Raw genomic sequence first — 15511 nt, forward strand, 5'->3', positions numbered from 1 at the left:
CTTATTAGCTAACAAGGTATTTCTTAAGGTTTTCTTATAATTATCAAACTTAGTCAGTATGAAACATGTTAAAACATCTCTTTGAAACTAAATATTTCTTGTAAAAAAGGCAAAGTGAATTAGTATGCTCACTGTTCAAAATATATGAATGCTAAAAGTTTATATAAGACAAGCTGCATTTTAGAAGATTTAACAGCAAATATATATGAGCCAGAATTCATCTTGTTTTGATTTCTTACACTTGACTCCGTTAGTAAACAAAGAAGTTGAGTCTTAGAGAACAGATCCACTTCTCTGGTGGGGAGAGCAGCTAGGGAGAGTCTGCTCTCTCCCTAGGGAAGGTGCTGTATGAGTCTGACCTCCAGGAAGCTGGTGACATTCACTGATCCAGTGTACCCTCCACCAGGGCAGGACCTGCCTGGCTTCCTGAGAGTAAGAGGCCCAAAGAAGAGCTCAGCCAACGGCCTGCAGGGCCATGAAAACTGTCACCTTCAGCTACCACTGAAAAGGAAAAAGGCCTGGGGCTACTGCTATTGATTCCTGTTAAGATGCATCAGTATGCACAAACCCCCTGCAAGCTCAGGCACCACAGAATCCAGATAGAGGGAACAGGTGAGCATGATTTCCCGCTAACTGAGGTGCTCACAGCATTTGATAACTGCTGGGAAAGGGGGCGTTTTTTGTCAAGGATGTGACCACTGGTAAATCAGTCACACATCCAGGCAGCCTCCACTCCTGAGACTACACAAAGCGGACTGATGGGTATGGGGGAGAGAAAACTCAGCTATGTAGGTAGGAGTAGAAGAAAGGAGAGTGTGATTATGGGAGGAGTTGAGGAATACAAAATTCCCAAAGAATAAATAAAATTATTGCTTTCTTTTTTAAAAAGTCTGGCTTATGTTAATATGCTACAACTTGCAAGTTAAAAAAATGGAAACTTCATGTAATAAACAGGCCTCATTTCTTTTTAAATATCCACCATCAAGGAATGTCAGCTCAGCCAAACCATTCTGGAGGATTGGTACAAACAGGAGGAGGAACCAAAGGTCTGCAATCACCGAAGAGCCACAGCAGAGTGACCCTTGGCACTGTGACACCCCACCCACCATTCGCTCTTCTGTAGGCCTCATTCACAGTGGTTACATGAGGTCCACACACGACAGCAGCCAGGCGCTCAGAACAAAGGCCAAACTAAGACCGGAGCCAAGCGGTCTCCACCCTTTCTACTCTGAAATATATTCTACAATGCAAATTCTCCCTCTATATTAACAATTAGTTTTAATAAAGCAAAAAATGGGGGGTAGGAGAGATGGCTCAGCAGTTAAGAACACTAACTACTTGTTCTTCCAGAAGACCCAGGTTCAACTCCCAGCACCCACATGACAGCTCACAAGGGTCTGTAACTCCAGTTCCAGGGGAATCTGGTGCCCTCTTTAAAATAGAGAAAGAGAAAGAGAAAGAGAGAGAGAGCAAGGTTTTAATCTATATCAACTCAAGGCAGGGGGCAGCTTAGTTTGGTAAATCAGCACATAATTCATTCCCATCACTTGATCTTATCCAAATGGCTGAAAGGAACTAATTACTGTCTCAAATATCAGACAAAGAAAATAAACAATACACTTTTTAATCACCTCAGATGAAACAACTGGTCCTTCTTGATCAGAACTTTTACATTTTTTCCCGGGATCCTGTTCTGCTGACACACTTTCCGAATTTCCTGGTGGAATTAATCGCTTTCTCCCATGGCAGGTTATGTTTACTGGGGCTTTATCTTTGCAGGCTCCTTCTTTTCCACTCCTCTGGGCGGCAGCATCCTTATCTAACACACACACAAAGAACAAGAAGAAAATGACTTCCTGTATCTTCACAGGTCAATACTCCATATGACTAAAGGGGATGAAACAGCAATGACTCAGGCTGTGGCTCAGTGGGTGAGATAATTGCTGTGCAAACTAAAGGATCTGAGTCTGGATATCCGGCACCAACACGAGAAAAAGAAAAAAAAGGAGGGGGTAGAGTTCTGTGGGCCTGTAACCCCAACACTTGGTGAGGGCAACAAAGATAAAGATCAGTTGGGGTTGATGCTGGCCAGTGGAGCCAAACCCCACCACGCTCCAGATCTGGTGAGAGAGATCCTATCTTGAGGGGTTACGGCCCAGAATAATAGAGATGGCCACCAGCAAACTCCAGATTTCAATGCAGTAAAGTCCACTGGGAAATACTTAGTTACACATCTCAGGCAGCATTAGGCGGCACAGTGGCCCAGAACTCCAACCACAGAGAGCAGCAGGCTCAGAGGCACCGGGCACTTTAACGGTTTACTCCAACTCCGTCTTTCGTTTGCATCCGCAAAGCGGCAATTGTAAGAACTCATAGAGTCACTATAAGTAAACGAAATAAGAGAGAACCCGACACATCTGTTACAATTTCTTAAATTCTAGCAATAATTTTCTCTGAGAAAAGCTGACAGAATAGCCCAATGAATTTTATGTCCTGAAAAACTACCAGCAAGTTAGAAATCCAGCCTAAATTACAGATATACGTTAAAAAAAATTCCAAAACCCCAGAAAGAGAACACCCTCTGTAGACTGTAAAGAAATCTCATAATAATGGGCACTGTATCCCATATATTATCCAAAGTTCAATATAGGTGGTGAACCTTAGTCAGAATCCCATTTGTCAACAAATTCATAATCATCTAATCAGAAAAGATGAACCAGTCTGTGTACTGCGGGAGGAAAACGCGCATGGCTAATTGTGTCCTCTACTCTGCAGCGGGAGCTCCTGAGGGCAAAGACTCCACGGGCCTTGCTTCCTATTCTCCCCTCGGGGAAGGTCTGCAGGACCAGAAAATGTGCCTCAGATAAAACTAGTGCTCAAGATTTTTTGACTGAGTGAATTATGAATATAACCACAAAGTGTCTGAAGATTCCTTGGAGAGCCAGGATGCAGGTGTGGAAACAATTTGTAGTCGCTGTCATTCTAAGACAGAGTTTAGTAACATTCTTCTAGAAAAAGACAAAGAATATGAAGTTCTGTAGAGGGCTACAGGATGTCGGCTGCAGCCACTCAGCTCTGCCTTCCCAACAGAGGACATCATCAGATAGACTGGTGAGCACCGCTGCACTCCAGTACAAGTTTACTCACAAAAATGGGCAGTGGCCACATCTGACCTATGGGCATCAGTCACTTAGCCTTACTCTGAAGGACACCCAAAGGGTCTAGAGCAGTTCAAGGAATAAACTCCACTGGAACATGGCTGTAGAGAGCAGAGGAAGCGCTGAGCAAACAAATGTGCTGTTGACATGGGCACAGCCATGTTGGGAACTGCAATGTCTCAGTTCCATGGGATAACCTTCCACAGGAGTCTGAGTAGATGCTGACAATGTGTGCAGAAAATATCCACCACAGCTTTCTCCCCGTGGACATTTATGGCCTGAAGACCACTGCCCCAGAGACAGTTCCTACTGAGATTGACTAAGCCTGCCTCCTTGTTTAGCTATACATTATAAACCGGCCTCCTGTTCAGCTGTATACAATGACCCTGAATAAACTATATATATTATATATATATATGCAGTTGAGTGTATATATGTAATATATATTACTATATATATATATACTACATACAAACACACACACACACATACACACACACACACACACACACACACACACACACACACAAAGGCATGCTGAGTTTCCAGGGTGCTGTAGTTTTTCCATCTGAGAGCCCAGTCTACTCAATCTGGGATTTTCTATGTTTCTATGTTTCCATGTGTTTATATTTTCTTCATTTCTCCTCACCATCCCAGTCAGGATCATCCCTGAGGTGTGCAGCATTCAACAACTGTCTACATTATCAACAGAACTATCCACCGCACCAAAGCAGGAGTAATACAGAGTTGTCACCTTTCATTCAGTCATTTTCCCGTTTCACTACTGTCAATCATGGAAAGTTCCAGAAATAAAGTTCATCCATTTAAAGTGCATGTTCTTCTAAGTAGTACAATGGATCTCACGATCCTGTTCCTTTTGTAAACATAAGTCTCTAGCACACTCAGACTAGTGTGTCTTCCTTATTAGAGCAGCTGCTGTGCTGCAGCGCTTGCAGTCAAGCAAGCATTATTTATCCAAATGTCTCCAAAGCACAGAATAGAGACACTGGAAAATTGCTGCAAATGGAATGTTTGCAACATCTCAAAATCATTCGTGTGTGTGTTTGTGTGTGTGTGTGTGTGTGTGTGTGTGTGTGTGTGAGAGAGAGAGAGAGAGAGAGAGAGAGAGAGAGAATACATAAAGAAGACAGCTATCAGAAGCCACAATGTTGGCACCTTGGCATTGGATCTCTGGCCTCCAGAACTGTGAGGATATAAATATCACATAGGTCATGTAGGCTACAGTACTCTGTTACAGTGGGCAGAACTAGGGTAAACTTTCTCAGATAACAGAGAGGCATAAACTTCTCAATGCATTTTACCAGGCCAGCAATTACATTAAAACCCCTCACAACACTTTATATTAAAATAAAATTATAGTTCAGCACCACTTAAAACAATCATTTAAAAATCCTTAAAAACTAAAAGGGACATAAAAAGAGAAAATATCAGCTAAGGAAGAATTTGTTCAGCAAGTAAGGCCCTAAGTTCGATTCCCAGAATTGAAAAGTAAACAAAAGAGCCCAAGAGTCAAAGGGGTTTATTAAGAACGCAAGGCTGATTTAATATCAAATCCTATAATGCACAGGAAAGGCATTTGATATTAAATCCTACGATGTATAGGAAGGCATTTGATATCAAATCCTACTGATGTATTGGAACGACACTTGACTCTTAAAATTTGCTAAAACAAAAACCTTGAGAAAAATCACAGATGGAAAAGAACTAGGCTAGAGCCAAACATGACCAGCAAAAGAAAAAAAAAGTCAATGATTGCTAATGATACTCTGCTATACTCCTAGACTGGAGTCTAGCTTAATCGTCATCAGAGAGGCTTCCTGCAGCAAAATGATGGGAACAGATGCAGAGGCCCACAGTCAAACGTTAGGTGGAGGTCGAGAAATCCTGAGGAAGAGAGGGAGGAAGAATTATAGGAGCCAGAGGGGTCAAGGACACCACAAATAAAACAAAACAAAACAAAATAAAATAAAATAAAATAAACCCACACACAGAATCACTAACCTGGACTCATGGCTCAGGGAGCCTGCATGGGTCTGACCAGGCCCTCTGCATATGTCATGGATGTATAGCTTGGTCCTCTTGTGGGGCTCGTACAGTGGAGTGAGAGCTGTCTGACTCTTTTGCCTACTTTTGGGACCCTTTCCTCCTATTGGGTTTTCTCATCCAGCCTTAATATGAGGGGAGGGGCCTAATCTTATTGCAACTTGATATGCCATGTTTGGTTGATAATCCCTGGGAGGCCCGCCCTTTTCTGAAAGGAAACACAGTGGAACTATAGGAGAGGGGGAGAGGGGAAGTGGGGGGGGCTGGGGGGTGACTTCAGTAGGGATGTAGTATATGGGAGAAAAACAGACACACAAACAATGATGAAACAGTGGATGCCCAGCAGAAAGACATAAATCACTGAGGTGTCAGCCATGACAGTAAGCTGAGTCAGGACAAGAGCCAAGTGTTCTTGAATCTCGTAGAACACACACTGTGAACATGGCATTATTTTATTTAATTATTTTTAAATATTTTGGTTGTGGTGTTCTTTCATCTCAGATATGACACCAACATGCTCACCTGAGACTATATATATATATATATATATATATATATATATATATGTATATATATATATATATATAGTTTTTCTAACAATAAGAGGAATATCACATACTCAACAAGGTATCAATAGATAGAATGCTCTTTGAGAAAAGACATAAAGCAATAGCTTATGTTCTGAATTATATTCCACACACATCTAAAAGTAAATTTCAGGTTAACGGGCATAGCAGCCCATAACTGCAACCCCAGCACTCAGGAGACTGAGGCAGGGGCATAACAAGTATAAGATCATATCTCAAAATAAAAAGAATAGAATAGAATTGAAAGTCCCAGGTTAACCCAAACCATGTGCGACCACCACTCTACACCTATTTGTTCAGAGAAACTTCTTAATTGTCTTTAATGCTTCCTTGAAACTCAAAATCAGCAAAAACAAAAACCTACCTCCACCCTTGACAGGAGCTGCAAGGCTTTGACCACTTAAATCTTCTGCTAACATCCAAGCTGGGAGGATTCTTTTCCTCTGGGCAGGGTGTGGCTGGTGCTCACTGACACCACTCGGAGCATCTGAGGAGGACTAAAAGAATATCCATGAATTAATTCCTAAAGGTGCCATGCATCCTTAGTGAATTTGTAAAATGATTTACTTTGGAGAAAATTATCACTAACAGAGAGACCCACAACGGTAGACTAAATTAGTTAAATTTCCAACAAGAAATTCATTCCTATTGTTTTTTGTCAGCCTAGTGTGACATTCTCTACAGACTTAAAAACAACAAAGCAGATCAATGCCGCAGGTGTTAAAATATGCACGATGTCAGCTGTCTTTCAGTGAGATAAAGACCATGTTAGGAAAGGGCTACTTAAGTTTCTCACCGCAGGCTCTAGGGCAGTACACTTGGTCTTGGGTAGTCCCGGGCTTCCTTGCGGCTGCGAAGCACCAGCTGTCTTATCGGGTAGATTAATCACAGGGGACTTCTGCACGTCACTCAACACATCCTCTTCATCAAGAGTTTGACTGTTCCTAGAAAATAAAACAGAACTTTGTTTTCTATCATTTACAACACTTCTGGTGGAACCAGGCTGGTCAGTTCTGCACCTCTGAGGACTCTCACTGCGGTACTGGGCTCCTCTGTCAAAGTTAAAAAAAACTAAACACACAGTTTCTACTACAGTAGAAGGGTTGTTTCTGTTTGGTTTTTACCTCTGGCCACATATATTATCACATATATCATGTATATATATGTATATATATGTATATATATATATATATATATTATCACAGCGTGCACTCGTCTTTAAAGCTCATGGGTGAGGCTGAGAGATGGAGCAGTGGTTGAGAGCACTTGCTGCGGACCTAGGTTTAGGATCCAGTACCCACAGACGGCTCACAACCGTCGGTTACTGCAGATCCAATGCCCTCTTCTGGCCTCTGTAGTCAGAGGCATATATATGGTGCACTTACACACACACACACACACACACACACACACACACACATCCAAGCAAACATGCACACATATAAAATAAAAATGAATACACCTTTAAAACTGAAGATAAGGGATTTCAGACATGGGCAGCTGAAGAGGCCGACTCGCAGTTTTGAAATGTTCTTTTAGTGGCTTTAAAATAAAGAATTATCTCTTTCAAGGAGATGTGAAGTTCAGTGGCAGGAATCATAATAAACAGCAGGAACTATATTCCATTCCAAGATTACTCTATATTTGCTAACTAACTCAGAAGCTGGTGGGCATCTTTCCCCACTTGGACTATTATGAATAATGCTACGTGTGATTCCATGTATAAGGCTTCATGTGAACATGTTTTCAATTTGGAGGTATAAACCCAAGAGGGGGAGTGCCAGGACACACAGCTGTTTATATTTCTAGATGTCTAAAAACTTATCAGAATTTGGGCATTCCAAGGAGAAAGTACTGTTTCATAATAGCACACAGTATATGGGAGCTATGGCTTCTCCGTACACTAATAACAAAGTTTACTAATGTCTTTGCTTACAGCTGCCTGGTAGCTTCATGAGCATTTTTTCAAATCATTAAAGGTTTCTCACTATAGATTTGACTTAAATTTCCCAATGACTAATGACACTACCTGTTCACGTTATTATAAGGAAATATTTATTCTAATCAGTTGTACATTTTAAAATGGGTTGACCTTGTGTTGTTGAATTATAACTGCTTATATAATCTGAAAGTATGTTATAGACATATATGATGTACAAATTTCTGTCACTCACTTGTCTTGTGTGTTTCATGGCTGTGCTCTTATAAGCATACAGATCTTCATACGGGAGAAAAACCAATTTCTCCAGAGCTCCTGTCTGTGCTGTGCTTTGACGTTCGACTCGTGAAGCCATACCTGAAGCAGGGTGGTAAAGATTTACACCTATGCTCCCCTCTTTACAGTTAGGGCTCTGATCCATTTTGAGTCTTAAGTGATATAAAGCGAAAGTCTAACTTCACTTTTTCCATGTGGATATTAGCTGTTCCAGTACTTTCTGACATTTGACTTTACCCAGTTTAGCCAGTATTGGAGGCCCTGTCAGCAGTAAAGACTGTAAATGTAAGGACTCGTTTCTGTCCTTATGCCAGGACCACACTGTCTTGATGACTGTGCTTCATGGCAGGTTTTAAAATTGGGAGATGTGAGTTCTTTAGGAATATTCTTCACATTTAAGATTGTTTGAACAGTTAAGTTATCCTTAAGGGCTCAAAATATAGTCTAAGTTATGTTCAAATATGTTACCTATTTTTATATCTTTAATATAAAATATAATACTAATACAAATGAACTGACTTAGAAATAATTACAAATGAAATTTCTAATTTTCCTTTTATTTTTCTTTTATTAAAAAGAGGTTTTTTTCATGCAATATAGTCTGATTATGGTTATCCTCCCCAGCTCCTCCGAAAGCCTCCCAGCTCCTTTCCCATCCAGCTCACAACCTTTCTGTAATCACAACTGAGTTTTAGAGTTATTTGCTATCGCATTATAATGAGATTTTCAACACTGTATTGCTTTGTTCAGAGTTAGTGCTTGAAACTAGCAGCTATTAACACAGAATCTAACTGCTAAGAACTGTGATAGTTTGGAGAAATAAGTTTACTGTGGTGGCATTTTATTTGATTTTAATAAATAAAGCTTGTCTGAAGATCAGAGAGTAAAACCGGTCAGCCTTGCAGACCAGGCAGTGGTAACACACACCTTTAATCCCAGTAGACACACTAGTTGCCATAGAAACCAGGCAGTACACACCTTTAATCCCAGCACTAGAGAGGAATATAAAACGGAGGAAATGGCCCTCAGTATCAGTCTCATCCTGACATTTTTGGAGGCTGGCTGCTTTGCTTTTCATATCTTCAGGTGGATATGAAATTGACTCTGAGTTTTTACGAATCATGCATCAATTTACGGTAGTTTCCTTGAGACAATGTTTAAGAAAATCTCCCAGGGGTGAAACTGTGTGACCTCCTCATCCACAATAAAGTTTAGCCATAAAAACAAGGTCCCATGACAGCATCACTCAGTCTGAGACCCAAGGAGCCAACACGCACTCTGCACGCAATACTGGAGACACATCAGGAATGCAAAACTCACCCTGCTCCCGTGTGTATTATTTAACTATTTAAATACAAAACCAAGTATATTTTTCCTCATTTGGATTTCTCTATGGTTTCTCAAAAGAAAAGTGTAAAAATTGGAATTCTAGCAGAACAATTTCAGAGATAAGTAAAAACAAGTGAAAATGAAAACTTAGAGGTGCTGTGTAGCCACGTGCTCCTACTGTAGGCCGTGAGTGACACTATACAGTCCTAAGACACTGAAAACTATGTACACAAAAGCAGAATGAGAACCGACCAGGGGCTTTGTTTTCTTATTTTAACTGTTATTTTGTTGTTTGGGTTCTTTTCTTAAATATCCAATCAGTTGAAAGAAAAAATATTACACATTAGAAGCCTTCTAACCACTGCAACAAAGTGCTGTCTGGAGAGGATCCTCTCCCGTCTCTAGACTACAGCGCTAAGCAGGCAGCAATGAGAGCACACCCTGTCTCCCTGTCTACATATACTAATACATGCACACTATCCCAATGAGAGCACACCCTGTCTCCCTGTCTATAAATACTAACACATGGACACTATCCCAATGAGAGCACACCCTGTCTCCCTGTCTATAAATACTAACACATGGACACTATCCCAATGAGAGCACACCCTGTCTCCCTGTCTACATATACTAACACATGGACACTATCCCAATGAGAGTACCTTGTCATATTTGCTCCAGTTAAAAACAATCAAAGCTCACTCAGCACACAAACTCAAATTTGTTCCTCTCCCTTCCATTTCATCCGTAATGACTGAATATGATGTCTTTATAACTTCATTATATGAATGCATCCATTATTTGGTAGAAATGGTATATGCTTTTTATACTTGTAATTTTTACCTCAATATCATAGAGATTTGCCCAGGTTTTTATGAGGCTCTCCCCCTATTCTCCCTCCCTCCCTCCCTCCCTCCTTCCTTCCCTCCCTCCCTCATTCCCTCTTCCCTTTCTCTTCCTCCCTCCTTCTCTCTCCCTCCCTCTCTCTCCCTCCCTCCACACTCCCTCTCTCTCCCTCTCTCTCCCTCCCTCTTTCTTCCCATTCCATGACCATTCCAGGTTGATTCTGCCATCCTCCAGGTATGAGGGCAGGCATTCTGGTGCAGTGCTGGGTAGTCGTCTGCAAGAACATTATTCTGGAAATAGCAGACTTGGGTCTGGAATCTGGACCTGTTATATAACACTAGGCAAGTCTCAAACCTTCTCTGTCTTCCTTCGACTGCAACATGGAGATATTCGTAGTGTGAATCCCTCCCACTCAATGTTACGAAGATCTCATTGCTCAAAAAATGAAGCTTATGCCATAATGAAGAGTGGCTACTCCTAGGAGCTGTGTCTGGCAGTTGCACTTACTTCCCTTCCTTTGCTCACTGTTCTACATTCTATACAAACACCTAGATGAGTAACTGCTATACAATCTTTCTTTAAAATCCCGACCACCTGGCAACCCTCAGATAACATTAGAAACATGACATCTCTCCTTATCCTGTGTCTGGAACATCAACTAACACCGAGCATGTGAACTGCCAGGGTGGGCAGCCTGCAGAAAAATAATATGCTTGTCTAAAGGAATTAGCCCTGGGAGCTGCCAGTATCCAATTAGAAGAGCAAGACAAAGAAAAGGCCCATGGCTAATGATGAAGATGCTGCCTTAAGACCTGTCCAGCACAGAAGTGCACCTCCTCTTCATCTCTATAAAAGCCCTTACTGCACTTAGCTCCCCAAGATGTCTTCTGGGGAGAAGAAAGGTCCTCTACTTTTAGGGTGACTGCTCTTGAGGGTGCTCTTCTCTACCACGTGTTGGCCTCCAGTGTGAGCAGATGAACACGGCAGTAACAACCTTAAATTTTTGATGTGGTAAACAATGTAAAATAGAGGTGGTTCTAAAATACCTGAAAACCTCAATGAGATCAAGAACTGTCTAATGTATATGTCAATATCTCCAATTAGTTCTACAGGTCTAAGGTTTGAACTCAGCCAGTTAGAGGCAAAAACAAAGCCCAACAACAGCTGCCTGGCAACTGGCTCGGAAACTAGTTGTGAATGTGAACTCTATACTAGATTCAATGCTTTCGTCCTACTACCTAACTTATTCAGTTCTCCAGCTCTGCACTTTATGATGTCATTATAAGGTAAGTCAGTGATGTAAGTCAGAATACCTTAAAATTTTTAATAAAGTTAAAAATTCAAGAAAACATATACTTAGTTTTGTCTGGTGGAAACATTAGGAACACAAAGGTAAAGAATGGTGCGTATTGGAGCACACCATGAGGCATACGCTTCCAAAGTCAAATGTTTTCCAGAAACACAAATTATGTGGCTACTGCAGCCCAAATATGACTCAAACCTAGGATGATTTTCAGAGAGGCATTTGTGGAGGTGGCGAAATCAGATTCAAACACCATCACTCGCAAACTCGCCTTAAAGTGCACTCCAGTTCCTCTTCAGCTTGTGGAGAGAAAACACGGAAAGAGTACTTGTTGAGTAACAAGGAGAAGCTATCCCCAGGATTCAGCCAGCACCACACGTGTGTCTTCATTGGCAAGAGCTGGCTCTCCTCAGAGGAATGACGGAAACACGGATTCGTATGGATCTAATTGATAAGAGAACACAATTTTGGTATCAAAAACAATTAAGTATAAAATTACTCTTGAAAGTTTAATAAGCCTGTCACCTAGTACCATAATCATCTGCAAATAAAAAACGGGTTCCCGTGATATTTTGTTTGTGCTTTAACAAATAAAGCTCGCCTGAGGATCAGAGTGGGGAGCTAGCCACACTAGTTATCTATAGAGGCCAGGAAGTGGCAACACGTTCCTTTAATCCTAGCACTCAAGAGACTGAGGCAGACAATCTTTGTGAGTTCAAGGCCACCCTGGGCTACAGGAGGCTGAATCAGTCTAAAAAAGAAACAGCCAGGCGGTGGTGGCTCACACCTTTAATCCCAGCACTAGGGAGGTGGAGATGGTAAGTGATAAGGCTGGGCAGAGAGAGAAATATAAGGTGGGAAGAGACAGAAGCACAGATTTCAGTCTGATGTCTTATAGAGACAGCATTCAGTCTGAGGACTTGTAGAGACAGGATAGCCCATTTGGTCTGAGAATGTCATAGAGGTAAGAACTAATGGCTAGCTGCTCTGCTTCTCTGATCTTCAGGCAAGCTTTATTTGTTACGGAACAAAGATAATATCACAACAGGTTCTACCTCCCATTCCTAAAGGAATCCAAAATAGCAAGCAAAATCAATTGATTAGTTAAATAAACCGCTCAATAGATAAGAAAGGTGAAAAAATAATTCTCAGTATGGGAATGGTCGCCATTGTTAATACAAAACGCACTCGTCCCCTGGCAACAGCATTTCTTTGCTATTTATTTTTCCTAATAATTTCTGACAAAATTTAAAAATGAAAAACCATGAGGCAGGAGATGTGTTCAAATATCTCAAGGATTAGTGCTTTCTTTCTAGCTGTGGTGAAGAATAATTCTACTTTTAAATAAAACCCCTTCCACGAATATGATTTAGATTGAAATCACAAGTAATTAACACATATCAAAAACAAAACTATTACTACATTAACTATTTTAGATTATATTATTCCACTGACTGCCCCATATTAGCAAAGATAATTAGTTTTCTCAAGAGTAATTTTTTAAAGACCTATTGAAAGGAACTTCAAAGTCTGCAAATATGAGCTGGTAAAGATGCCTGCCACCATACTTGAGGACCTGAACTTGATCCCCAGAACCCAAATGATGGAAGGAGATAACCAATTTCAGCAAGCTGTCCTCTGCTCGCGCGCTCTCGCTCGCTCTCTCTCTCTCTCTCCACACACACGCTACACACACACACACACACACACACACACACACTACACACACTACACACACAGAGTAATAAAAAAATCTTAAATGTAATCAAGGTAAAACTATCTCTTATTATTATTATTATTATTATTATTATTATTATTATTAGGTTTTGAAATAAGGAAGCCTTACTGTATAGTAACTTAATATATGATAATGCAAACAAAGCAATGTAAAATCTGTGATTTTTTTCAATAGATTCTAATACAGAACAACTCTCCCTGTGACCTTTCCTCTGTTACTCTACTAAATTATTTTTTCTAGAGAAATCAACAATTTCCCTAGTATACCAACTTAGTCACTCAGCATTTTTATTATCAGCCATTTAAATACACACACATGACTAGGAATGGAGAATATCATTATTTAGGCATATCCCAAGGAATTATAAAAGATTGGTTTAAAACATCAAATCATCAAGCAGCTGTTCCTTGATAAGCAACATGGAGTTGGTGCCCAAATAAAAGTTTCACCCATACTGACTAACATTCATGGTGCTGAAATGTATTTTGCATGCGACCAGAGGAGAAAAATAATGAACAATTTATCTAGTTACAAATCCTGGGGCCTACAGCAAAGACTGGCCTCCAAGATAAAACAGTAAAATGTGGCACAAATGTTATGGAAGAAACCAACCACTTTTTTTAAAAAATAAGATCTAAGGCCTGCTCCATGAGATGAACTCATGCCTGGCACTGCTAAAGCAGACAAGAGCCTGACTCTAAATAGAGCATGGGCCCAGGGGGAGCTTACTGCTACTATTCTGCTAAAGCAGTGGTTGTGACGCCTTTGGGGGTTGCAAATCAGATATACTGCATATCAGATATTTATGTTATGATTCATAACAGTAGCAAAATTACAGCTATGAAGTGGTAACAAAATAATTTTATGGCTGGGGGTCACCACAACATAAGGAACTGCACTAAAGAGTCACAGCGTTAGGAAGTGAGAACCACTGTAGTAAAGGAACACAGCAATGAAATGATTCCTGATGTTATATGCTACAGCCACAGAGCAGAGCATCACTCAGCCCTCACTGGAGAAGCTTCTTCTTGAAGCAGACGGTAATTATCAAATCCACAGCTGAACCATATGGAGAAAGTGGGAGACTTTGTAGGCTCAGCCCTAAATGGAAACCTTTACCAAACCCCCAAGGCTCTATGCAGAAGAGGAATGGGAAAGAGTCTAAGAGCAAGAGGAATCCCTGCCCCATACACAATACCATCTCTATCCAAAATCAACGTTAGATATATGGATCTAAGGTTCTTTATAATCTAAAATTTTATTCAACTAAATCACTAAAACTCTTTAAGGCAAATCAGCAGTTTTAGCATCCCCCCAAAAAAACAATTTTAAAGAAAATACCTGTTATAAAATCATAAATCAGAAATGATAAAATGGAGAAAAATTACTCCATATGATTAAAAGATCTCACACTCTAATTCCTACTCGAAAAGTCACTAACTATAAAAGATCATGCCTTTCAAGAACCTTGACACTGCAAGCTGTTAAACACAATGTCAAGTTTCCAAAAACAATACCAAGAACAGAGTAAAAATAAACTTTCCTTTCTCCTGGGTCTAAGGGTCACATTTACTGGAAAATTCCTAAAAATATATATTAAGTAAAATTTAAAAGATAAACATAAGTATAATTATAATTAAAATGCTTTACTATTTTAAACTCGAGTTTCCTTTCTATAATCTTTATTTTTCAAAATTTATATCCTGTATCGAGGGGGTTGGACATTGCTACAATATGCATGGAAGTTAGCTCCACTTTCCAGCTTCTGAGATAGCTTTCCTTGTTTGTGCACAGTGTATTCATGTCTCGGCTGCTCTCATTTTTCTGCAGAAGCATTGAGATTACAGGTGCATATCACTGAACTATTTACCTACCAAACCAGCTGCCTCCTTGGTCCCAGAGAAGTTTTGTTGTAGTTTCTAGTGTATCTATTACAGGCTAGTGTTCTAAAGGTACTAGTAAGGTCACACACAGTTGCTTTATGATCGGAATACAGTCTAATTAATGACCCAGGGATAGTGAAGTGAGTCTCCAAGGGAAGCCATTTTAACTGAATATCAGTGAATCCTTGCAGAAATATAAGTCCTGGAAAAATTTAACTCAAAGAGAAAATTTTTCCAGTAACATTCTACTTCCATTTGTGCACATTAATATTATCAGTGCTCTTATGTAGCCAAAGAAGAAACAGAACATCTGAGTACTTTTTTTTAAATTTATTTATTTATTTATTAAAGATTTCTGTCTCTTCCCCACCGCCGCCTCCCCTTTCCC

The 15511-nt window shown here is 40.3% G+C and overlaps 1 protein-coding gene across 1 annotated transcript in view; it reads right to left on the bottom strand.

Moving 5' to 3' along the window:
• Nucleotides 1-15511, bottom strand: part of Aplf (aprataxin and PNKP like factor) — a 53679-nt gene that overhangs the window by 24046 nt on the left and 14122 nt on the right. Inside the window, exons 3-6 of the mRNA XM_050165454.1 lie at nucleotides 11774-11946; nucleotides 6606-6753; nucleotides 6174-6306; nucleotides 1632-1819 (exon numbers count right to left, since the gene is read on the bottom strand). Coding sequence (XP_050021411.1) covers nucleotides 1632-1819; nucleotides 6174-6306; nucleotides 6606-6753; nucleotides 11774-11946 — 642 coding nt within the window. The remainder of the gene's footprint in view (nucleotides 1-1631; nucleotides 1820-6173; nucleotides 6307-6605; nucleotides 6754-11773; nucleotides 11947-15511) is intronic.

Source organism: Alexandromys fortis, unplaced genomic scaffold, assembly GCF_014885135.2.
Source record: "Alexandromys fortis isolate MF-2015 unplaced genomic scaffold, M_Fortis_MF-2015_v1.1 scaffold_158, whole genome shotgun sequence".
Taxonomy (NCBI): domain Eukaryota; kingdom Metazoa; phylum Chordata; class Mammalia; order Rodentia; family Cricetidae; genus Alexandromys; species Alexandromys fortis.